The sequence below is a fragment of the Carlito syrichta genome, unplaced genomic scaffold (assembly GCF_000164805.1).
Source record: "Carlito syrichta isolate Samal-C Ts95f unplaced genomic scaffold, Tarsius_syrichta-2.0.1 Scaffold306856, whole genome shotgun sequence".
Classification (NCBI taxonomy): Eukaryota; Metazoa; Chordata; class Mammalia; order Primates; family Tarsiidae; genus Carlito; species Carlito syrichta.
The window spans coordinates 110638-136440 of NW_007250952.1; the positions used below are offsets into that span (position 1 = coordinate 110638).

General features: G+C 41.4%; 1 protein-coding gene across 1 annotated transcript in view; it reads right to left on the reverse strand.

Moving 5' to 3' along the window:
• Nucleotides 1-3221: 3221 nt before the first annotated feature.
• Nucleotides 3222-25803, reverse strand: part of ASXL2 (additional sex combs like 2, transcriptional regulator) — a 154505-nt gene continuing 131923 nt past the window's right edge. The window contains exons 9-13 of the mRNA XM_008063472.2: nucleotides 23573-23736; nucleotides 17444-17540; nucleotides 14896-15001; nucleotides 11102-11819; nucleotides 3222-5664 (exon numbers count right to left, since the gene is read on the reverse strand). Of these exons, the coding sequence (XP_008061663.1) occupies nucleotides 3259-5664; nucleotides 11102-11819; nucleotides 14896-15001; nucleotides 17444-17540; nucleotides 23573-23736 (3491 nt within the window). The 3' untranslated portion in view covers nucleotides 3222-3258. The remainder of the gene's footprint in view (nucleotides 5665-11101; nucleotides 11820-14895; nucleotides 15002-17443; nucleotides 17541-23572; nucleotides 23737-25803) is intronic.

The following is a 25803-nucleotide window of genomic DNA, read 5'->3' on the forward strand; positions in this document are numbered from 1 at the left end:
GTCAATGGAAATAATGCCAGGTCACACTCAAAGGATAAGATCAGCACTTATTAAAACATTCCAGACTGGGTGGGCGCAGTGGCTCAGGCCTATAATCCCAGGACTTTGGGAAGCCAAAGTGAAGGGATTGCCTGAACCCACGGGTTTGAGAACAGCCTGGGCAACTTGGTGAGACCTCATCTCTACAGTAAATCAAAAAATTAGCTGGGTGTGGTAGTGCAAGCCTGTAGTTCTGGCTACTTGGAAGGCTGAGGCGGAAGGATCTCCTGAGCCCAGCAGGTCAGCACTGGTGTGGCTGTAAGCATGCTACTGCACTCCAGCCTGGGCGATGGAGTGAGACTCCAACTCAAAAAAAAAAAAAAAAATTCCACACTGAACTGAAAGGTAAAACAACTCTAAGCTAAGATAAAAACTGCTTTAAAGGTGCTGTTGGAGTATCATAATGAAATAATTTAAAGGTCTTCCTGTTTCTACTACTGCATTTTCTAAAAAACCAGACCACACTTTTTTTCTGTTCAGCTTATAAGATAAATGGCTTTCTACTTGAAATCATTGTTTTGAAACAAAATGATAGATCAGTATTTAATTTACTACCCACCTAGGAGAATTTCACTTTTATCTCTCTCATTTGGTCAAGATTGAGGCAGTGTATCCAGTTGGCAAGTTTAGTTTTAGGAGTACCACTAAATGCAAATATTTAGCTTCGTATTATTTGTTAAGAGAATCTGGTGAATAAGAGCCTGGGTCAAGATGAAGAGGCACAATATGGTTTGCTCTCTACATGGACTTGAAAATCCCTGATACCTTTCCTTCTGGTTACGCTGTCCATCATCAGATTAAGGGAACCATGAAGAAACATTTTTCTGACAGCAAAGGAGTAAATCAGAAAAAATCACCTTCATCAACCCAAACGCTTAACTGACATTTAGCATGGGGTCAATTCTAAAATACTCGACCTCTTTCAGCACACAGACCAACCCTCAGCCCTGGCACTAAGATGAAAAGAGAAGGAGCTGGGCACAGAGCGGAGTTCTGTCCACAAGAGGTCTTTTTAAACCTAGACCTCCTTTGGAGTACCCAGGGTACTGAAAGTTTGGGATCACAACCATAATCTCTGTTTCCTACTTGTTCTTGGCTCGAAAACTTACTTCTTTTTTTTTTTTTGAGTTGGAGTCTCACTCAGTCGCCCAGACTGGAGTGCAGTGGCCGCTCCCGGTCACCGCAGCCTCGACCTGGGGGACTCCGGCGATCCTTCCGCCTCAGCCTTCCAAGTAGCCGGAATTACAGGCGCGCGCTACCATGCCCGGCTAGAAAACTTACTTCTTATCTCTGGCTTATCTCTAGTTGTGTGTGTGCTAGAAGAAAAGGGGAAGATGGAAAGACATCTTATCACCTTGGCTGAAACTGAAACACAGATATTCATCCTCTATTTGCCTTGGGCCACAAAAAAGCCAGAAATGAAAAATGAAGAGTAGTGAAGTGAGTTATGGTGTTTGGAGCACAGACTATGGGAAAGCATAAAAGAGTGTCTGATGCAGAGGCTGGAGGGGGGCGGGGGGCGGGTAGCAGAATGGGGGCAAAACAGAGATTATTATTGCCTATTTTCTTCTAAACTGGAATGTGATTTAATTAAGAAGTTTAGACAGTTCTGCATTTTGTAAATATCACATCCTGAATATTAAGGACAAATACAACTAGTATGTTGCACTAATATTTTTACTTTACACATTTCAAATGAGGAGACTTGAAATCAATATGCAAATGATGCAAATTGACACTTCAATTTAATACCAAATTCTGGAAAACTATAGGTTTATCTTAATGTTCTTTAGCCATGACCTAAATATTATGTACTCAAAAAATCTTCTGTTGCTAGAGAAGAAATTAAAAACCAAAATGGAAAAAGCAAACAAACAAAATAAACAAAAACAAACAATAAAACTTTGGAGTTAATTTTTCTTCTTTTCCAGACGATCCTTTAGTCATTCACTGAAGACCCTTTACATTAGAAATTTCTAGTGCATAGATAGCAGTAATCCAAAATGGGGGACGTATTTTCTAAAACAGGAAAAGTGTTTTGTACTATGTGTGCAAAGTAAGATATAATAAGATTAGGTCATCCTCTTCAGATGCCTAGAAGTCAAAACAGGTTGAACAGAATGAGCAAATGTGCTGTTAATGAACTTTTCTACCTTTGATGACAGTTAACTATGCAGCACTAGGAAAGGAACTGGCAGAGAAGAGGAAAAGAGAAGCTACCTTGTTTCTAGTGTTAAAATTGTTTTCCAATGCTTTTACATAAACTTAACGGTTTCTGCAGCTGGATTTCACTTGCCCAACAAGACAGAGCCCAAATCACCTCATCATTAACACGTTTCCATTCATTTCATATTAGTATTTCAAAACTGTTAGTTCCCATGAATAAGTATGGGGATATTTTTGCTGGAATTGTTGCCCTGCATAGGCTATAAAAACATGTGGGGCAGAGGGGCAGAGAGAGGCACTCGCGTCACAAGCCACATTTGCTGTCTCAGGGCAGGGGATGAGATTGAGAAACAGCAGGGATCCCCAAAGGGCAGGCAGAGTACCTGGCAATAGTACTGGTTCGCGGAAGCCAAGAACCAAGTCAGAGCTTTCAGAGTCTGAACCACTACCTGTGAAATGAATACTTCACCAAAACTTCAACTTAGGAAGGTTCCATCTAAAGTAAAAAAACTAAGAAAACCTTGAACCCAAATCTTGCCAAGGCTAAATAATCTGCAGCCAGACTGGCAAGACATAATCAGCATGAATGGTCAGTTCTTTGGACCATTCCTTCACTTTTCCTAGTCTCTCAGGAAAGGTCAGAAGGGAGACAGCTTTCTTTCACCATGCATGCCACTAAGCTTTCTAGAGTCACATGAAATGAAGCATAAATTTGAATTTAAAGTAATACATTATTACCTAAACACTTGGAAAAATAATGTTAAACAAAATGTGACATATTTACATGATTTTATAAGTGCAAACTTGTCACAAATTCACAAAGTCTTGCTTGACTTAGACTTACTATACAAGGTGCTCTTCCTCTAAATGTAAAAGATCTGTACTCTTTATTCCTGATTAAGTAACATTTGTCTCTTAAGACAACTGAAACTTATTTCTGTGATTCCAAAGGACGCAAAAAAAAAAAAAAAACCAACAACAACAAAAAAACCGACCCATATCTGGTCAAACCTTCCTTTTCCCCCGTTTACAGCATGTCTCTTTCTAGTCTCATTACCGAACAACAAGACATGAGACGCACAGTTTAGAGGGGCCAATGCAATCATCATGGCAGAAAGCTCCACATCCTTTGCACATGATCATGGCTTTCAATCGGCAATAGCATTTCGAAGGTGTGTCCTCTATGCTGTTCTCCTCAGGAAAGGCCTGAACGGGAATGGTTTGGCCATGGCTGCTGGGATTCATAGCTTGACTAGCAGGGATGGTAGTGACAGTCACTGAAAAGGACATGACATCACCTATGTTGCTAGATACCTGGCTACCTGGTACAGCAGAGTTATGGTCCATGTCAGATGAGGTGGAGACATTGATCATGCCCCTGTAGCTTGGCCCTATCTGTGTGGGGCTTCCATACAACTTTGGGGTTTGCAGAGGAGGAAGGAGTAGAGGTTGACGGGTGGGGCTGTCTGTAGGTAAAGGAGGGCCAGTAGAATTGAAAAGCTCAGGGCTGCTACACCTTGTCTTACCTCTCACTGCATGAGCCATTTGCTTCTGTGCTGCCTGAATTAAATCTCTGGCTAGCGTCTTTTCATCAAATGTTTGGCCTCTAGTGAACAGGTAATTCTCCTTGCTTAAAGTGGTCTGCTCATTCACTGGTGTCTCAGCCTTCACATTCTTGTTAGCTAAGCAATCACTGGTGGCTAGAGTTTCCCTGTTGTGAGGTCCTGAACTTGAGTCACACTTGCCAGAACTCTGGGAAACCTGGGGCTCCTCCTTGACCATGATAGATTCCTGCTCATCACCAGTACTTTCCTCATCAGTATCATCTTCTTTACCACTGCTGCTATCGCCTGTTGCGTTTTTACAGTCTGTATATCCTATTTTCAAGGCTTCACTGCAGCTACTTAGACAAAAATGGTCTTCAGGGTTGACAGAATGGGTCCTCCTAAAGCTCTCCGAGCCCCGGCCATAGGTGGAAATATTAAGTAAATAGTGACCTGCCATTGCAGGCTTGGATGTCCTTCTGCCAGCAAAACCCAGCATGAACCTCTGGCTCGTGGAGATGTCTTCCAACTGGAAACCTGAGTGAGCGAAGTTGAACTGGGAGGGCGGCATGGCTGAGAGAAGATGCTGACTCCGAACCCTCTGGATGAGAGTCTGAAGGATCTGCTCTTGGGTTGCTTTACTTAGACCTTCTTGGTATTGGTGTGTGTCAATGCTGGAGTCTCTCAGCTCCTTAGCTAAAAAGAGCTGAAGGGGCCTTGGAACCTGGGGGAGCTGCTTACTCTGCAAGGTCTTGCCCAGCTGCTGTTGTGAAGTTGGATAGGACTGTCTCTCATGAACTTCCTCTCTGGTGCTATTTTCTGCTGTACTGGTACCCACGGGTGCTCCCAGGCCCCTTTCTTCTTTTATAGTCAGTGGGACAGTTTTCATTTCAACTTTGGTGAGAGGTTTAGGCAGAATTTGCTCCATGGGCACATCTTTGCCCTGGAGCAGCTGAGTAACTAAAGGATTATTAGCAGGGATACTAGAGCTTGGTCTTAAAGTGGGCCCATTCATATTTAAAGGAGTTCCTGGGATTTTAAGGCTAGAAGATGCTGTGGTTACACTAACCTGGGGGACAGAAAGCTTTTCTAAAGTGGCTGTTGTCATTAAAGATGTTAAAGGGGAGGGAGTCACAGCCACTGGCATGCCAGCATCTGTCTTTGCTGAGGCTGAAGAGTTTGGTGTATTCTTTCTAGAGCCTGCTTTGGGCTCTACTGTACCATCAGCTGCAAAATGAACAGGTGAGGCACCTGAGATTAGAGCAGGACCTGTTGGAGGAGAAGGTGCTTTCTCCTGTCTGCAACTACTGGGTCCTTGTAGGTGGTTAAGGGAGGCCACTGTGGCTGCTGCTCTGGAGGGGTTCAGTTTTTCATTCTCCAATTTCTTTATGTAGGCTGATGATGGGACACTTGTGCATGCTCCACCGACAGCAGGTGCTGGAGGCACTGAGGAGGTTTGCTGTAGTTGTGCTCCAGAGACACTATGAGGCTGGCCGGGGGTGGTCCTGGTCTCAGGTTGGGGCTGAGTCTCTGGACCACAGGATAAAAGCTCTCCCGTACCTCCCCTGCTTCCAGTTCCTGCCAGTTCCAGTGTGAGGCGCTTTCCAGTTTCACTGACTTTGTCTGAGCCTGGACTGCCTCCTCTGGCAGTCTTCCCTTCACCACCCTCCCCTGGACCTTGTCCACCCCCTGGGCCAGGTCCTGGAATGGTCCCTCCAACTGAGGCGGCTGCAGCAGCTGCGGCAGCGGCAGCGGCTGCTGCCCTCTGTGCTTTGACCAGCTGGGCTTTTGCTTTGATGTCTGCAAGAGTTCTGGCTCCTGTTCTGTTAGGACTAGTGATGGAGATTGGAAAACGAGCCCTGGGAGAGACCTGCGATGGATGAAACGGCATGGGGGAGATTCTGGAGACCGGGATCTGAAAGAAGCGGAGGGGTGAAACAACAGAACTCAATTTTCATTGATAAGAATAACACAAGCACATTAGCCCTGACATTTTTAGAACAGATAAATACTACAGCACCTGTGAGAAACATGGGAGGTCTATAGCTGAGAGGTCCAACCCTGGAGACAGTAATACCAGTTTGCCTCTGTAGCCTAAACTAAATTTACAAATCAGAATCACTAGGACAAGATGTATTTCTAAAAAACTACTTGTGAGATTTTGATGACTATATCAAAAAGCATGTCTGAAACAAATCTGCCTCCAGTTCAAAACAATACTTTGAAAGCTAGTAGAGTTCATTATAATGCATCAAGATGTGGACTCTTCTAGTAGTTGGCTGAGTTTAAAGGAGCAAATAACTGGTACAAGTGCTCTAAAGCATTTAATTAAAAAAAAAAATTAAGCCAGTAAGCTCAAAGGAAATGCATGTAATCTTTCTGCATATCTTTAAATTAAGAATAAAAAAGGGCTGGGTGTGGTGGCTCATGCCTGTAATTTCAGGCATGAAATTTGGAAGGCCAGGGCAGGAGGATTGCCTGAGTTCATGAGTTCAAGACCAGCCTAGGTAACATAGTAAGACTCCATCTCTACCAAAAAAAAAATTAGCCAGGCGTGGTGTTGCGCACCTATACTCCCAGTTACTTAGGAAGCTGAGGTGTGAGGATTGCCTGAGCCCAGGAGGTTGAGGCTGCAGTGAGCCATAGTAAGACCACTATACTCCAGACTGGGTGAGACCCTGACTAGCACCTCCCACCCCAAAAAATTAAAAAGTCACTAGCAATTTTTTATTATTTGTAATATCCATTTCTCAAAAGGTCAGTAGCCCTGAAAAATTGATTCTTTGTAATTCAGAAGTTAGAGCCTTGGGATTTTGTAACAGATATCACAAAGTCCATAATATTTACTTAATCTCTCTAAGAGCTGTTGAATCTATTTTATATCCAATTCTAACAAGCCTAGATAGGATATTTACTCAGCACATAGTATTTCGGAAGCTGCCCCATAGTAAGAAAGAAGCAATTATTGTCTCTTATTAATATCATCTGAAAGAGTCTGCAGGAGAAAAATGAAAAAAAAAAATAGATAAAACTAAACAGTCAAATATAAGAAAATTGTTTAGGGAAATTTTATATAGGGACAAAAAAATCTTATATAAGAATACTCTTGAGATTAACACTATATATAGCATAACATGCTATGTAGCGTAATGACTGAAAATCACAGATAACACATGTTGAAATCAAATAAGAACAACCATCAAAAGTAGTTAAAATAAAAAGTGTTAATACTTTAAAATAACTTTCAGTTATTGATGTAAATAGCCCTATTACCTAATTATGCAGAATAAAGCATACCTTCAAAGTACAAAACCACTCAAAATTGGCTAAGCAGTGATAACAATTTAACTTTCTGCAAAGCTCTATCCTGGGAGAGCAGGAATACATTATTTTCTTTTTAAAGGTACAGCCGTCCCTTAGTATCTATAGTGAACTGATTCTGGGACCCCCAAAGATACCAAAATCTGAGAATGCTGCTCAAGTCTCTTATTTAAAATAGTACAGTATTCAAATATAACCTCCTGAATACTTTAAATCATCTCTAGGTTACTTATAATACCTAACATAATATAAATGCTATGTAGTTGGTTTATTTATTTATTTATTTATTGAGTTGGAGTCTCACTCTGTCACCCAGACTGGAATGCAGTGGCCGCTCCAGGCCACCACAGCCTCAACCTGCTGCGCTCTGGTGATCCTTCCGCCTCAGCCCTCCAAGTAGCTGGAACTACAGGTGCACGCTATCACACCTGGCTAATTTTTTGATTTATTGTAGAGATGAGGTCTCACCAAGTTGCCCAGGCAGGTCTCGAACCCGCGGGCTCAGGCAATCCACTCACCTCAGCCTCCCAAGGCACGGGATTACAGGCTGAGCCACCAAGCCCGGTTTGTAGTTGTTATATTATAATTTCATTTGTATGTTTCTTACTGTTGTATTATGTTTTTATTCTTTTTCTTTTTTTATTTTCTTGATCTTTTCTTTTTGAGTTGGGGGTCTCACTGTCACCCAGGCAGTGGAACCATCACAGTTCAGCCTTGATACAGACTCAGCCTTCAGAGCTCAGGCGATTCTTCCACCTCAGCCTCCCTGAGTAACTGAGACTATAGGCACATGCCACCACGTCCAGTTAATTTTTTGTAGAGAAGATGTTTCACTATGTTGCCCAGGCTTGTCTCAAACTCCCACCTTGACCTCCCAAAGTGGTGGGATTTCATCATGCCCTGCCATCTTTTCTGAATATTTTCAATAGGTGGTTAGTTGAATCTCAGGATGCAGTAAAACATTGTGTTATTTTATATCCAGTTATATAGTCTGCCTGCAGATATAGAGGAATATGCACGTGTGTGTATATAATTTTTGTATATATATGTATGCAACTAAGCTATAACATTTGTACTAAATTTCAAATTTTGTTTACTACTTAAATTTTGTTATGCCAGGTGTGGTGGCTCATGCCTGTAATCCTAGCACAGTGGGAGGCTAAGGTGAGAAAATTGCCTGAGCCCAGGAGTTCAAGACCAGCCTAGACAACACAGCAATACCTTGTCGCTACAAAACATTTTTAAAAATTAGCTGGGCGCTGTGGCTCATGCCTATAATCCCAGCACTTTGGGAGGCTGAGGTGAGAGGACTGCCTAGCTCATGGTTTCGAGATCAGCCTGGGCAACTTGGCAAGACCTCATCTCTACAGTAAATAAAAAAATTAGTCAGGCATGGTGGCGCATGCCTGTAGTTCCAGCTACCTGGAAGGCTGAGGCAGAAGGATCGCCTGAGTGCAGCAGGTTGAGGCTGCTGTGGACGTGAGCATGCCACTGCCCTCCAGTCTGGGCCACAGAATGAGACTCCAACTCAAAAAAAAAAAAAAGTAACCAAGCATGGTGGCATGTGCCTATAACCCAGCTACTTGGGAGGATGAAATTTAGTACAAATGTTATAGCTTAGTTACTACAGCCCTGGAGGTCAAGGCTACGATAAGCCATGATTGTGCCACTGTACTCCAGCCTAGGTGACAGAGTAAGACCTCAATTCAAGAAATAAAAATTTTTTTTGTTTAAAAAGTTTTGCTAGTTCTGGCTACTTGGAAGACTGAGGCAGAAGGATCGCCAGAGCCCCAGCAGGTCGACGCTGGGGTGGCAGTGAGTGTGCCACTGCACTCCAGCCTGAGGGACAGAGACTCCAACTCACACACACACAAAAGGTTTTGTTCTGTTATAAATTACATTAAGTTTTGTCTAAGAAAGTGGTATCTGAGATAGGGTCTAAGGTAAGTGAGTTACTACAGCAACTTCTAATGAAGTCTTTTTTGGAAGGGATGAAGAGTGAGAAGAAATTTTTTTTTAAAAAGTAAAATTATATTAACTTGGTCACAGTGGATTTAAGTTTTCAGTGTGTAGAGTCTCTCTGGATTTGCAGGAGGCAAACAGAATGATCTAACCCAGCCTGTTAATAGATGAGGAAATAGAAATGATGGGTCTTGGCGTCATTTACAACAAAACCTAAGCTGTAACTCAGTTCTCAGGTCTAAGGATAAGCTCTAATTGACATTTATTAAAGAAAAGTTTCTAGTTTGTTTTTGTTTTTTTTTTTGAGCTGGAGTGCAGTGGCACGCTCACGGCCACTGCAGCCCTGACCTCCTGGGCTTAGGCAATCCTTCCACCTCAGCCTTCCAAGTAGCTGGAACTACAGGTGTGTGTTACCATGCCTGGCTTATTTTTTTATTTATTATAGAGACGAGGTCTCACCAACTTGCCCAGGCTGGTCTTGAATCCCCAGGGCTCAAGCAATCCTCTCGCCTCGGCCTCCCAAAGTGCTGGGATTACAGGCTGAGCCAGCATGCCCTGCCAGTATTTTTTATAAAAATAATAGTAGTGATTATAATAAAAATCAGTAGCTCTGGCAAAGCAAGACAGTATGTATAAACGGTAGGCAAAAATTTTTTTAAAGAAAAGCCCCACAGATTCCTAAGTGCTAAAACTACAAATCTTAAAATTAAAAAGGCATAAATTCAAGAGTAGGAAGTACAATGAGAGAGAGAAGCCAAGTAGTGCATGAAATGGGCCACGTTCTAGTCAGTGAATAGTTCCAAGGAGTATTTCCTCATAAAACTAATTTTGGCTCATCAAAGATGAATAAAAAAGGGGGAAGAGTATTTTTATTGGGCTTATTTTTCTATTTATATTCTGATGTGAATGAGTAATACTCAGTTGCCTGGGATCTTGTTAGGCACAACAGTAGTAATAGACCCTAGTCATAAAAAAGTACTAATAAAGAAATACTATATAGTAAATGAATGAACTCCAAGCTGCTAGTAAGCACAAGCCCAAGTATTAATAAAACCTTCAGATCAAGAGTAAAAAGATGTTTGTGTTTTAAAGGGCTTTCTATACTAAGACAGAGGCACTGTCTAGAGGAAAAGGAAAGATTTGACATGCAGCAATATAAGGCTAAACAGAAGTTAATGACATATGCCAGACAATGGAGCTTAGCAAGGCTATTCCACCTTACTAAAGTTCCTCAACTAACCAGTGGTAACACAGTACAGCCACACATATTTCCTTTAGTAGGAGGGAGCTGAAGGTAGTTTCAGACTCACAGAACATCAAATCAGTTACAGTAACATGAAAAGAGCCAGGGTATACTCAAGTACCATGGCTCTTGGTACAAACATAGGCTCTTTTGTTCATACCAGTGGCCCCCTCAAGCTTAGTCTCATACTTATTTTGTTATATAAGACAATAACTTCCATAACTGTCTTAATTCATTTGCGACCACTGACATGAATTTACATCATACCAAATTCTGTTCCTGGTTGCCACTGACGTGAATTTACCTCACTGTGGAAGACTGTCTTTTTGGGTTTATAATCTGAATAAAGTACAGAATGCTAGTCAGAATGGTGTCCCTAAAATGGGAGGAGGGAGGGGTGAAGGAAGGCTGCAACTTTCAGCTGTATTGTGAAAAAGGTGACAATTTAGAAATGACCATTTCACTTGTGCTTAATGACAGAAGTTTGTGGCAACCAGCTTCAGATTTTTTTATTTTCACCTGCTCTCAGTATTAGGAAAGTGAAAAATTTTCTGGTTGTGAATGTGTAGTTACAATAGTAGTGAGCATGAGGGTAATTTACATTAGATACCCAGGTATGTTCCTTATTCAAACATCAAGAAAGACCTATAGAAATGCAGTTCTAAATGCCTGTTTGTCAGTACTTTTATCTGTATAAGACCACAGTTACATGCTTATCAAATATATACAACTGAGAAATACCACAAGTTACTTGAAATTTAGTAGATATGACCAAAAACATAGTGCTTAGACCATCCCCCGGTTTTGACTCTCCCCACTCCCTTACCTTGAGAGGTGGTACTCTTCGCACCTGGACCCTGTCCCCTCTACTGAGAAAGGGCTGTGGCGAGACCTGAAATGGCTGCTGGTGCTGGCGATTCTCAGTGACACGAGGTCTTTTCTCCCAACTCACAGGGGTCTCTTCTTGGGTGAGAGATTTCCTCTTGAGGCTTTCAGGGCTCTGATCAACAGGAGTTACTGGAGGTTCTTTCATAGGGGTCTCCTGTGGGCTTGCTTCTGCTACGGGCTTTATTATTGGCTTTTCTATCCCAGGACTCTTGGATTTGCTTGGGGACGTAACTAAAGATTCTTGGCTTTCATTTTTGTTACACTTAGAAGCTATAGTGAGATGATTCTCTTTCTCAGACTCCTGTTCAGTAGAGGCAACTGGCTTCTGCTCTAGCAGATCCTCATCCTTTGGGCATGTGACGGGAAGAGCACTGCTAAGCTCCTGTGTGCTGCTAGTTAAGGAAAGGAGGGGCTCTGTGGATGTGGAGAAGCTAGGCTGCACCTTGTCTTGGCTTTCGCGTTCTTCTTTTTTGTCTGGTGACGACATTTGCGGTGTTTCTTCTTTATACTCTGACTGGGGGACTACTGGGACTATTCTGACAGGAGAGACCTCTGAAGACAGCATGGCTTTTGGTTGCTCAGCTGGGGTTTTCTTTACTTTGGGATCACTGGGAGAAGCTGTCAATTTCTTTGAATCTTCAAGGCTCAGGCCAGAACTAAAGAAGGGAAAAAAGAAATATTCTATTGAGAAATGGCACATGTTATTTGAAGGCGTTATGAGATAATGAAATATGACAATGCCCTGGAGAACCCCTGACACACAGGAGGTATTCGTCATGTATTATCTTCACTACTATTAATAGTGGTACAGGTTCTGGAGCCAAGGGGCCTGGATTCCAACTTTGACTCTGATACCAACTGACCATGTGATTTTAAGGGAGTAACAAGCCTTCTATACCTCAATTTTTCTCGGTTGTATGCTAGGGTTAATTATTTCACAGTGTTGCTATGATTAAGTTGCTCCATGTAAAGTATTTACATGACACTTAACAAAAACTCAATAATGGTAGTTATTATTATTACTTCTGCTTATAAAGGGGTCACATTATCTATAGGTATATATCATAGTCTACCTAGAAAAAAAGTAAAGGGGCTGGGTGTGGTGACTCAGGTCTATAATCCCAGCACTTTGGGAGGCCAAGATGGGACGATTGCTTGAGCCATTGAGTTTGAGACCAGCCTGGGCAACACAGTGAGACCTCATCTCTACGCAAAAAAATTAGCTGGTTGGGTTTGGTGGCTCAGTCTGTAATACCAGCACTTTGGGAAGCCGAGGCAAGTGGACTGCCTGAGCCTGCAGGTTCAAAACCAGCCCGGGAAACTTGGTGAGACCTTGTCTCGACAATAAATCAAAAATTAGCTGGGTGTGGCAGAGCATGTCTGTAGTTCCAGTCACTTGGAACTTCTGCTGAGGCGGAAGGATCACAAGAGTCCAGCAGGTCGACGCCGGGGTGGCTGTGAGTGTGCCACTGCACTCCAGCCTGGGTGACGAAGTAAGACGCCAACTCAAAAAAATAAAAATAAAAAATTAGCCAGGTATGGTAGCACATGCCTGTAGTTCCAGCTAATCAGAAGGCTGAGATTGGAGGATAAGGCCAAGAGTTCAAGGTTGGGGTAAGTCATGATCATGCCACTCCAGTCACGGCAACAGAGTGAGACCCTGACACACACACACACACACACACACACACACACACACACACACACACAGAGAGAGAGAGAGAGAGAGAGAGAGAGAGAGAGAGAGAGAGAGAGAGAGAGAGAGAGAGAGAGAGAGAGAGAGAGATAGAAATGAAGGAAGGCTAAGATCCATTCACCCTCGGATTCTGATCAATTCTGCTCTGCAGCACCTGTTTAAAGACTGGCTCCCTAAAATCTAAGGGAACCTGAGGTGACAGTAGGACAGTTGGTTGTCAATGTTTTCTATGAGTTGAGTCTGTGGAAAGCCTGTTTAAATCCCACTTGGTCTAAAATTCTGAGACTGAGTACCTCTGAGCTATCCTGAGTGTGTAGGCTAACTGGAACTTCTATAGTGTGGCCTTGTCAAAATCTAGGCTAATATGTAAGGGTCACTAGCTGAGTTTACTAATGCTTTAGAATATTGTGTAATAAGCATAATCAATGTAGCTCTCTCTTTGGTGACTTCAAAGAATCAGTACTGAACCTCTGATATAAAATGGCTAAGGGCAAAACTGGGTAGTAATCAAAAAACAGTCTTTCTATAAAAGCTGGCAAAAAGTAATAGCTGAAAATAGACCCAGGAACTGCTGTTATGCTCTATCTGCCTAAGATGGGAGGAATAAATAAATATATACAGAATTACTATTACCTGTAATGATGGTCTAAATGTATACAACATCATTTCTATAAGCTCAATGCTCACAGAAGAATGTAGAAAAATCAGCTTACAAGACTCTTAAACTCAACATAAATCTTTCCCAAATGACTGTGAAGGACACTGATAAACATTACACAAAGACAGGGAAAAGGAGCCCTTAGTTCTCAAGCTGTGTTATGAAGTCTCCTTAAGGCCTGCCACTTGGTATGCAGAAAAGGAGGAAGAGAGGCTGACAAACAGGAGTCAACCGTATCTCAAACAAAACAGCTCCATTATTATCTTTTTAAATGTCCCCATTCCCTTGGATTTTTTTTTTTTTTTTTTTTAATTGGAGTCTCACTCTGTCACCCAGGCTGGAGTGCAGTGGCATGCTACTGGCCACCGCAGCCTCAACTTTTTGGGCTCCAGTGATCCTTCCGCCTCAGCCTTCCAAGTAGCTGGAACTACAGGTACGCGCTATCACGCCTGGCTAATTTTTGATTTATTGTAGAGATGAGGTCTCTCCAAGTTGCCCAGGTGGGTCTCGAACCCACGGGTTCAGGCCTCCCAAAGCGCTAAGCCACCGAGCCCGGCCGTCCCTTGGAATTTTTGTTAGAAAAAAACTGATTTAGACTACAGCCTCTTTGAAACAGGGTTTGTATCTTAATTCAGCTATGTGCATCTCTCCGAGTGCCTTTCACAGAGGACAGGCTGTTTAGTTACAGGTTGGGTATAATGGTCCACATCACAGGATTCCTTAGCGATTCTGGATAGTTACATTGTGGGATAATTAACTACTATAAAACATGAACAGAACTTCAATATTCTTATATCTTAGAAAAGCTAATCTTTTCAAAGAAAGGGACTTTAAAACAAAAAGGTTTTTTTTTTTGTTTTAAAAGAAATCTCACTGGGTTCTGTGGTTCATGCCTGTAATCCCAGCACTTTGGGAGGTAGAGGTGAGAGGATTGCAGAGTCTAAGACTAGCCTGGGCAACTCAGCAAGACCTCGTCTCTACAATAAACAAAAAAATTAGCCAGGCGTGGTGGCTACTTGAAAGGATGAGGGAGAAGGATCACCTAAGCCCAGCAGGTCGAGGCTGAGGTGGCTGTGAGCATGCCACTGCACCTCAGCTGGGGCAACAGAGTGAGACTCTGATTAAAAAAAAAAAAAAAAAACCACAAATGAAAAAATCCTTCTTACCACAATGATAGTGTGTTAAGAAATTTATGAATAATCCAATAATTCTGTGAACCTGTGATTGATAATTAAAAAAAAAAACCTCGCTAAAGTTTGGTGAATTAAAAAATAGAAAACTGGGGTACTAGATTTTCTTTTACGTTAATGAGATAAAGCACCATATGACATCTAAGCAGGAGTTAATATGTGGTTTACTGAAACTGTCTTAATATTACCTCTGACCATAGTAGCTTTCAAAGAATTGTTCCTTCCACGGCTCCACTTTTTTCTCCTTCTCAATCTCTTGTCGAATTCTCACCTGCATCTCAGGTGTAAACTCACCTGTAATGTACCCAAAAAAGGATATTCAATAGAAAGATGCTATCTGCAATGTTTAACCATTTATAAATCATGAAATAATCATGCAGGAAACGGAATACTGTTATGTGAAAGTAACCGTAACTTCCCAAAGCTCCTCACATAAAAGAGGACCTATACCCATTAGGTAAAATAAAAAGTATGTTCAGCACACCACTCCCTGTAGCATTCAGTACTCAGCTGAAGCTGGCAGCCTTTTCTTTGGGCTTCCCTGTTCTAGAGCCTCCCTCCTGTGCCAAACAGCACATTCCATACAGATTTTGTTTATCTCTTACTTTGAACTTCTAATTTATTTTTCCACTGGGAAAAACAAGTGATGTGCTTTCAGTAAATAACAATATTGGGTATATTATTTTAAAGTTCTGTTTCTGCCAGGCAAATTTGTATTTTAGGCCTTTGACCTCTAACTACATAAAGAAAAGCTATGGCCCCTGCTTAAAAGCATTTGAGATTCCAGTAAAAAAAAGGAGGGAGCTATTCTGGAGTTGCTGGTTTTCTAATTATTTCAGAAATTGTACCAGGCTAGTGCCCTAGCAACAAGACATGCCAAAGAGCCAGCTGCTCTGAATATGCCATTTATTTGCATAGACTACCAACCACCTCAATCCTTCCCACTCCATCAGCAGAGAACAGTGAATGCGCTTGGTAGGCCATCTTCAAACTTGTGGCTCAGATACTCTAATACCCAGGACATTAAGGAATAAGAGGTAGAAATGGCAGAATTTGAAGTTTAAGACCTCCTAGGGGTGAGAAGAAGGAAAAGAAAAGTGTCAGAGGACCATGGATATCACAGTCATGGGCAAAGGATTAGAAAAAGAGGGATCTGGCTGTCAGAATCCAACCCAAAACTTCTGCTGTTGAGTCTACCGTGTATCACAGAAAGAGGAATAAAAAGTACTGAACTCTGTTCACATATGTACAGTGTTCAAAGTTTTTGTTGCTCATAAAACATGATCACAGGGCTATAGGTAAAGAAGTCATTTGCAAGCATGTAAAAAAAAAAAGTAACACTGATAATCCACAGAATCACTGATAGCACCTACTTACAAAAAAGTGAGGGTTAGAGGCCAGGCATGGTGGCTCACACCTACAATCCCAGCACTTTGGGAGGCTGAGGTCAGAGGACTGCCTGAGCCCATGGATTTGAGACCAGCCTGGGCAACTTGGTGAGCCCTTATCTCTTCAATAAATAAAAAAATTAGCTGGGCATGGTGGCGTGTACCTGTAATTCCAGCTACTTGGAAGGCTGAGGCGGAAGGATCACCTGAGCCCAGCAGGTTGAGGCTGCGGTGGCCAGGTGCATGCCACTGCCCTCCAGCCTGGGTGACCGAATGAAACTCCCATTCAAAAAAAAAGTGAGGGTTGGGGAATTTTTAAATAAATAAATTTTTACTAATTTATTCTTTAAAGGGTACTGGTAATTGGTATGTTTTAAAATGCTTATATGATTTCAATTCTTTCAGAAAAAAGGAGGGATCACTGCACAGAGAGAAAGGACCACAGTAATCAGCAAGAGATCCCTTCTACACAGAATCTGCTCTAAAAAAAAGAAAAGAGGAAGGGGAAGTCAATAATTACTGTGAGCAAAATAGATATATATCAACTGTTCATTTAACTCTAATTTGTCAGGAATCTAACAGCAAGTAAGCAATGAACAGCATTCCAAATGCTCTCTTTATAAGTGTATTTATTTTAAAGCTTCTCATACTTATTTTAAGCTATTCTTTGACAGAACTATATATGACTTTTCAAGTGTTATCTTGTATTTCTTGTATATTGGAAAACAGAAGTAATATTTGAAAAACTAATAGACAGTGGTTTAAATGAGAATCACTTGAAAACTTAAAAAAACAAAGTAAAGCTCAAGAGTCAACCTACACCAACTAAAACAATATTATATGAAATATATCTCAATCAAGTTTTTTTTTTAAGTTCTCACTGATTCCTTTTACTGTTAGTTTCACTGAGGTTGGTAATAATAAAGAGGCTATCTCACTGCCCTCTAACCTGGTATGTACAGCACCATAAAATAACTCTAATGCTATACTCTGCTTATTGGGGAAAGTATTCAAATTTCAATTCCAAGGCATTAATCTAGGATTACTGAATCAGAATCTTTAGGAGTAGGCCTAAAATTCTGTATATGTTAGTTTCTCTGGTGACTTTAAGTCATTAAAGAAAAATATTGCTCGACTCTATCTGGAGTCAATCTGTTTATACAGGCTCCAAATAGAAATCTAGCAATGTATTTCACATAGGACTGTTATTTCGACCCTATGGAAACATTCTGCCCTTTACCTTTCAAAATTGCTCCAACACCTGATGAGGTGGAAAGGTGCCAATATGCCCTCACAGTGGCTCCAAGTGCACACACATCCTGGGAGAGACATGAGGGAGAACACATACCTTCTGAGAGCCGTTCCTTCCAGCCTTGGGCTGCTGAAGTGAAGAACTCATTGTTAAGGGCAGAGCCATTTAATTTCATCAAACCATCTGGACCAACCTAGGTCAAAGAATAAGCCAAGGAAAGCTTACAAAGAAAGTAAAAGATATCATGTGGTGTTTGGCTTTCATTTTAGAAAAGAAAGTATGTCCATTCAATATTATAGAAACACAATTATCTCACACCATGCTGCTTATCATACTATGCTATGTATTCTGGATGCCTCTATTTTTTTTCCCTATCAAGTCATAGCTTTAATCAGTTACAAGTTTTACATTATAACCTTTTTTTTTTTTTTTTTGAGTTGGAGTCTCACTACGTCGCCCAGGCTCGAGTGCAGTGGCACACTTACAGCCACCCTAGCAACGACCTGCTGGGCTCCCGTGTTCCTTCTGTCTCAGCCTTCCAAGTAGCCAGAGCTATAGGCGCGCTCTACCATGCCTGACTAATTTTTCATTTATTGTAGAGACGAGGTTCCGCCAAGTTGCCTGGGCTGGTCTCGAACCCACAGGCTCAGGCAATCTACTCACCTCGGACTCCCAAAGGCTGAGCCACTGAGCCCGGCCCTCTATTTTTTAATGTAACATCATTTTGTTTTAAAACATTCCTTTCCTGTTTACCTCTCCTCCCTTCCTTCTCTCCTTTCAACTCCATTCCCCAGTAATTAAAAACCTACTCACAGAAATATACATATAGTGCTGAAACAACTAGCTATCTATCCAGTAGAAAATAAAGTTGAATTCCACATTCAGGTAATACACAAAAATATTTAGATGGATTAGAAATCTAAATGTAAAAATGTTTTGAAATGTTTGAAAATGTTTTAAGTCAAAAACAAGTTTTTGAAGAAAATTTAGGAAATTCCCACTATACTTTCCAAATAAATCTAGGCCCCAACGTTACCTTCCCTTGGCTGTACAGCAGAAATTAGCAAACTCTCTGTACAGGGCTAGGCTACAAATACTTGAGGCTTTGCAGGACATACAGGCTCTGTTCAACTACTCAATTCTGTCACTGTAACACTAAAGTAGCAATGGATGATATGCAAACAAACAAGAGTGGTTGTATGCCAATAAAACTTTATTTATAAAAACAGGCAGTCGGCTGGAAATTGCCCAGCAGGCTGTAGTTTTGATGACTGTTGATTTGTACTTTAGAGTTGGTATATGGATAACTTGGTCCTCTGTAAGAGCAGTTCATCCAGCCTCCACTCAAATATTCCACTAAGCTGGGCTTGGTGGCTCAGCCGGTAATCCCGCACCTCGGGAGGCTGAGGTGAGTGGATTGCCTGAGACCACGGGTTCGAGACCTGCCTGGGCAACTTAGTGAGACCTCATCTCTACAATAAATCAAAAAATTAGCCAGACGTGGTAGCACACGCCTGTAGTTCCAGCTACTTGGAAGGCTGAGGCGGAAGGATTGCTGGAGCCCAGCAGGTTGGGGCTGCAGTGGCTGGGAGCGGCCACTGCACTCCGGTCTGGGAGACAGTGAGACTCCAACAACAACAAAAAAATTCCACTAAAGAGCATGTCAGTCCACTGCAAGTCAATCCACTCTGGAGTTTAATCCTCCAACTGTTAAAAAGTTATTTTAACCCCAAATCTACTTTCTGAACAAAGAAGTCTACCTCTTCCACATCACGGACCTTCAAATGTATTAAAAGAGAGTTGTTTAAATCAAAATCTCCTATTTTTTTAAACTATAGAGTTACAACTAAATCTTTCTAAATAGCTACAACTAAATCTTTCTGAACATTCTTGTTCAGTATGTTTTCATAGGGTATAATTAGTTATCCTATGTGAAATACCTTGCTAGATTTTTATTTGGAGACTGGGTAAAGCCTAAATAGTTTTCTACTATTCACTGCTACATACGCCACACATTGAAGTATGGTTTCCAGCCTTTTTTTTTTTTTTTTTTTTTTTTTGAGGTGGAGTCTCATTCTATCACCCAGGCTGGAGTGCCATGACACACTCATGGCCACGGCAGCCACAACCTGCTGGGCTCAGGCGATCCTTCCACCTCAGCCTTCCAAGTAGTTGGGACTACAGGTATGTGCCACCATGTCTGGTTAAATTTTTATTTTATTTTATTTTATTTTTTGAGTTGGAGTCTCACTCCATCACCCAGGCTGGAGTGCCATGACACACTCATGGCCACGGCAGCCACAACCTGCTGGGCTCAGGCGATCCTTCCACCTCAGCCTTCCAAGTAGTTGGGACTACAGGTATGTGCCACCATGTCTGGTTAAATTTTTATTTTATTTTATTTTATTTTTTGAGTTGGAGTCTCACTCCATCACCCAGGCTGGAGTGCCATGACACACTCATGGCCACGGCAGCCACAACCTGCTGGGCTCAGGCGATCCTTCCACCTCAGCCTTCCAAGTAGTTGGGACTACAGGTATGTGCCACCATGTCTGGTTAAATTTTTATTTTATTTTATTTTATTTTTTGAGTTGGAGTCTCACTCCATCACCCAGGCTGGAGTGCCATGACACACTCATGGCCACGGCAGCCACAACCTGCTGGGCTCAGGCGATCCTTCCACCTCAGCCTTCCAAGTAGTTGGGACTACAGGTATGTGCCACCATGTCTGGTTAAATTTTTATTTTATTTTATTTTATTTTTTGAGTTGGAGTCTCACTCCATCACCCAGGCTGGAGTGCCATGACACACTCATGGCCACGGCAGCCACAACCTGCTGGGCTCAGGCGATCCTTCCACCTCAGCCTTCCAAGTAGTTGGGACTACAGGTATGTGCCACCATGTCTGGTTAAATTTTTATTTTATTTTATTTTATTTTTTGAGTTGGAGTCTCACTCCATCACCCAGGCTGGAGTGCCATGACACACTCATGGCCACGGCAGCCACAACCTGCTGGGCTCAGGCGATCCTTCCACCTCAGCCTTCCAAGTAGTTGGGACTACAGGTATGTGCCACCATGTCTGGTTAAATTTTTATTTTATTTTATTTTATTTTTTGAGTTGGAGTCTCACTCCATCACCCAGGCTGGAGTGCCATGACACACTCATGGCCACGGCAGCCACAACCTGCTGGGCTCAGGCGATCCTTCCACCTCAGCCTTCCAAGTAGTTGGGACTACAGGTATGTGCCACCATGTCTGGTTAAATTTTTATTTTATTTTATTTTATTTTTTGAGTTGGAGTCTCACTCCATCACCCAGGCTGGAGTGCCATGACACACTCATGGCCACGGCAGCCACAACCTGCTGGGCTCAGGCGATCCTTCCACCTCAGCCTTCCAAGTAGTTGGGACTACAGGTATGTGCCACCATGTCTGGTTAAATTTTTATTTTATTTTATTTTATTTTTTGAGTTGGAGTCTCACTCCATCACCCAGGCTGGAGTGCCATGACACACTCATGGCCACGGCAGCCACAACCTGCTGGGCTCAGGCGATCCTTCCACCTCAGCCTTCCAAGTAGTTGGGACTACAGGTATGTGCTACTACGCCCAGCTAATTTTTTTTTTTTTTTTTTTAATTTATTATAGAGACAAGGTCTCGCCAAGCTGCCCAGGTTGGTCTTGAACCCATGAACTCAGGCAATCCACTTACCTCGGCCTCCCAAAGAGCCAGGATTATAGGCTGAGCCACTGAGCCCAGCCGGTTCCCAACTTTTAATCCTAGTGATAATCAGAATTCTTTTTTTTTTTTTTTTTTTTTGAGTTGGAGTCTCACTCTGTCGCCCAGACTGAAGTGCAGTGGCTGCTCCCGGCCACCGCAGCCTTGACCTGCTGGGCTCCGGTGATCCTTCCACCTCAGCTTTCCAAGTAGCTGGAACTACAGGCACGCGCTACCACGCCCGGCTAGTTTTTGATTTATTGTAGAGATGAGGTCTTGCCAAGTTGCCCAGGCGGGTCACGAACCCGCAGGCTCAGGCAATCCACTCACCTCAGCCTCCCAAAGGCGCGGGATTACACGGTAAGCCACCAAGCCAGGCTCAGAATTCTTTATAAATACTCTAGACAAATAAGCTTCAATTAAGAATATTCCCAAAGAATGCACCCTATGGGAAGCTGAACTAGATAATCTCTAAGGTCCTTCTAATTCTAAAATTATATGGCAGATTGAGAGGGTCTGAAAAGGGCCATCAGTCAAAAGACAGTTCTGAGGAATTGGTATTAGAGTTCTACAAATAGGCCCTCAGTTAGGTCTTGTACTACTATGCCCAGCCCAATAACTTTGAATATTAATAAAAAGATAATCGGGAGCAGTAGCTCATACCTATAATCCCAGCACTTTGGGAGACGGAGGCAAGAGGACTGCCTGAGCCCAGGGGGGTTCAAGACCAGCCTGGAAAACTTGGTGAGACTTCGTCGCTATTAAAAAAAAAAAAAAAGCTGGATGTGGTGGCACACGCCTGTAGTTCCAGCTACTTGAAAGGCTAAAGCAGAAGGATCACCTGAACCCAGCAGGTCAAGGGTGGTTTTGAGCGTGCCACTGCACTCCATCCTAGGTGACAGAAGGAGATGCAGACTCAAGAAAAAAAAAAGAAAGAAAGAAAAGGACAATCTCCAGTGAGGTTCTTTTAAAACTCTGCTGAAATTCCAATCTCGTAACTCGTTCTAACCAAGAACTGGGTATCCCCAAAGCTATAATTTCTCCAAGAAGAGTTAAAGAAGGGAAAGCAGTCACTGGGAAAGACTAGTTTATTAATTTCTTTGTCCCTACTGCTGTAAGAATACTTTATTTGAACTCTTTGGATAATAGACTGATATGCTTTGACATGCTCTGATTCGTCATACTATGAAATTGTTATCAATATAGTCTAGCAGAAAGATGGTTGTCAGAATTAGAAAAATTTAGCTGTAACTCTATAACCAACTAGCTATAATTAATTCTGTAGCTAACACACTCTGTTACTGTCTTACTATAAACAAGGGAATATAACGAGTCTTCATGTAAACTAGTGGAAACATCTCCCTCTCACCACTTTTACAATGATTTTTAAATGGCAGGGGTTGGGAGGACCTATTACATTACTTAGAACATAGTGGGTATTTAGAAATAATAATGAATTTTTTTAAGTCTCAAAAGTTAGGAAAACTCTAAAAATCATAATGGTTCTATTTTCCTTTTACAAAGGAGGAGACAGAAGATCAAAAGGGGGAATGACTTGGTAGTCACTGTTTTCCTTGAAGAAAGCCTAAGACTCAGCCCTTAACCTTATGCCTCTTTAAGCTAAACCTTTCTGGTCCCTGCCTTGACTTTTCCCAAACCTTTGGTATTTCTCCTTGCTACGTTTTTTAAAAACTGTAACTTATACTGAGTTTTAAGTTTGTTAGTTATTATAAAGTAATAAATGTTTTTTAGAAACATGTAACAAAGAATAAAAATAACAAACATTTTTTTTGAGTGGGAGTCTCACTGTCACCCAGGCTGGAGTGCAGTGGCACCCTCACACTGCAGCCTCAACCTGCTGGGCTCAGGTGATCCTTCCACTTCAGTCTTCCAAGTAGCTGGAACTACAGGTGTACGCCACCACACCCGGCTAATTTTTTGATTTATTGTAGAGATGAGGTCTCACCAAGTTGCCCAGGCTGGTCTCAAACCTCTGGGCTCAAGCAATTACCTCACTTCTGCCTTCCAAAGTGCTGGAATTACAGACACAAGCTGCTGTGCCTGGCTAAAAATAATGAACATTCTTAATTTGAATACTGTTATACCATGTTGTGTGTTCTTCCAGACCTACCTATCTGAACCCATGTTTCTGGATTATCCTGTCATTTCCCATTCCACTGAGGCACTGGTTCACCTCCTGCTGATACTGAAACAGGGCAACTCTTCTTCCTGAACTGTATTCTATGGATGTCTACTTTCTAACATGATAGCGAGTCAAATTTATTCCATAACCTTGACATTCTGGTTAAGAAAATGTTTTCTTTGAATAAGCCTTACAAAGTCCACCTAATAAGATACTTACATAAAAATACTCTTATTTAGTTTCATTAATACCACCTCATACATAATACACAACCAGCTATTTTAAAAGAATTAAGGAGCCTAAAGGTAAGGCATGAAAGTAGCTCTAGAAGGGCTATGAAACTGCTTATGCTTGAGATGACACACCTGTCGATCCACCTCTGGGAGGAGTAAAAGCAGTCGCTGTTGACAATCTCCAGGAAGGACTGAAAAGGTGTGTTTGTTGATCAGTGCTCGCAGATTTGTATTAACCAGAATGGAGTCTGGAGTCTCAACATCAATGTCGGCACATTTAGTTCTTTTCATTTGCCCTACAAAAACATGGAAGAGAATAATTTGGGCCACCCTCACAGACCTGTTTCCACCCAAACCATCGCTTTCTGTGCAGTACAAAAAAGTCACTTGTAAGCACTTAAATATCACACTGTGAAGAAGGTAACACTTGAGAATCTCAGGAATTCCTTCTAAGACTAAAATAAACAAGTTTTATTCATTTATAGAGGATGAAAGAATACAATTTATCTTCTCTACAAAAATAGATCAAGGTCTATAGAAGTGGGTCTTCTGCCATACTAAAACTGCATTTTATGTTTGAGACTAGATTATTTTTGAAAAGAAACTGAAGAAGTTCATGCTAAATGACACATACTACAAAGAATATCTCAAAAATAGAAAACCCAAATATACAAATCATACTGACACCTTTTTCCTCTTCCCATGAGAATGCAAATTAAAATTTTACTGATCTTAATTTATATTCGCCAAAAATGTTATGATTAGAATAGCTTAGCAATTTCAGAAAAATCTGTCTACAATCAGAAGGTTACAATCTTTCAAAGAACAGATTTGAGTACCTAAAGAATTAAAATGTAAATTTATATATTTAATTATACATATAAACAAAAGACTAACTTGGGAAAAAAATTTGCAAGTCATGACAAAGGTTACTGTTCTTTATAAGTAAAGTGCATTTACAAATCAATTTAAAAAAGACAACACAAAGAGAAAAGTGAGGAAATGAAAATAACAAGTAATCAATTCATAGTCCACTATCATAGGCAGACACTAAGATACTAATATTTTTTAAAATGCAATTTAAAATAAAGAATACAAAAATTATTTGCCTATCAAAATGGCAAATATTGTAATACAGTGAGAGAAATATGCAGGGAAAGGGGTAAAAAGCTCTTTCAAATGCTACTGGTGTGGCTGAAATCAAAATTATCTTATAGAAGAATATTTTACAAAATCCAGCAAAACGGTAATGCCCATAGGACTCTAAGACTAAGAAATTCTACATTTAGAATGTAGAATTTGTACAAAGCTATGTGGGCACCCTCTGCCTCCTTTCCAAAGCACAAGCAAAAGTAATTCTTTTTTTGATAAAAGGATTTCTGAAGTTAGGCCCATAGGATCCCTACAAATTAAAATCCAGCCTTACCTCTCAAAGATCACTCAACAGGTCAGAAATTATGCCACTACAAAAGAATCATCAGAAACCAGAAATAATAGGCTTAAACCTGTAAGTACTGAAGCTATCAGATATGTAGAATACAAAATAACTATGTATAAAATGTTTAAAGAAATAAAGAATGCAATTACAAAAAGAAGGACAAAACCAAAAAATGACAGACTTTTAAAAAATAAATGAGGGCCGGGCTCGGTGGCTCAGCCTGTAAACCCGAGTTTTGGGAGGCCAAGGTGAGTGAATAGCCTGAGCCCACGGGTTCAAGACCCGCCTGGGCAACATGGCGAGACCTCCTCTCTACAATAAATCAAAAATTAGCTGGAAGTGGTAGTGTGCGCCTGTAGTTCCAGCTACTTGGAAGGATGAGACAGAAGGATCACCGGAGCCCAGCAGGTCAAGGCTGCGGTGGCCGGGAGCGTGCCACTGCACTCCAGTCTGGGAGACAGAGTGAGACTCCAACTCAAAAAAAAAAAAAAAAAAAAGAAGTGTAACATATTTCAAGAAGGATTAAAAGAAAAAAAAAATCCATGCTCCAGACCCAGCATAGTAAAAGTGTTTATCAAAGACAATAGCTTGAAACATCCACAAAGAAGGAAAAGATTACCTAATAAAGGGAACCAAAGAGCATCAGTAAACTTAACAACAAAGGAATTTAGAATAAAAAAGAAAATATCTACAAAATGTTGAGAGAAAATAACCATCAATCTATAAAGACATGTTCACAAAACTATCCTTCAAGAATGAATATGGGCTGGGCTCGGTGGCTCAGCCTGTAATCCCAGCACTTTGGGAGGCTGAGGTGAGTGGATTGCCCTAACCCGCGGGTTTAAGACCCATCCGGACACCTTGGCAAGACCTCATTTCTACAGTAAATGAAAAAAAAATTAGCCGGGTGTGGTAGCACACGCCT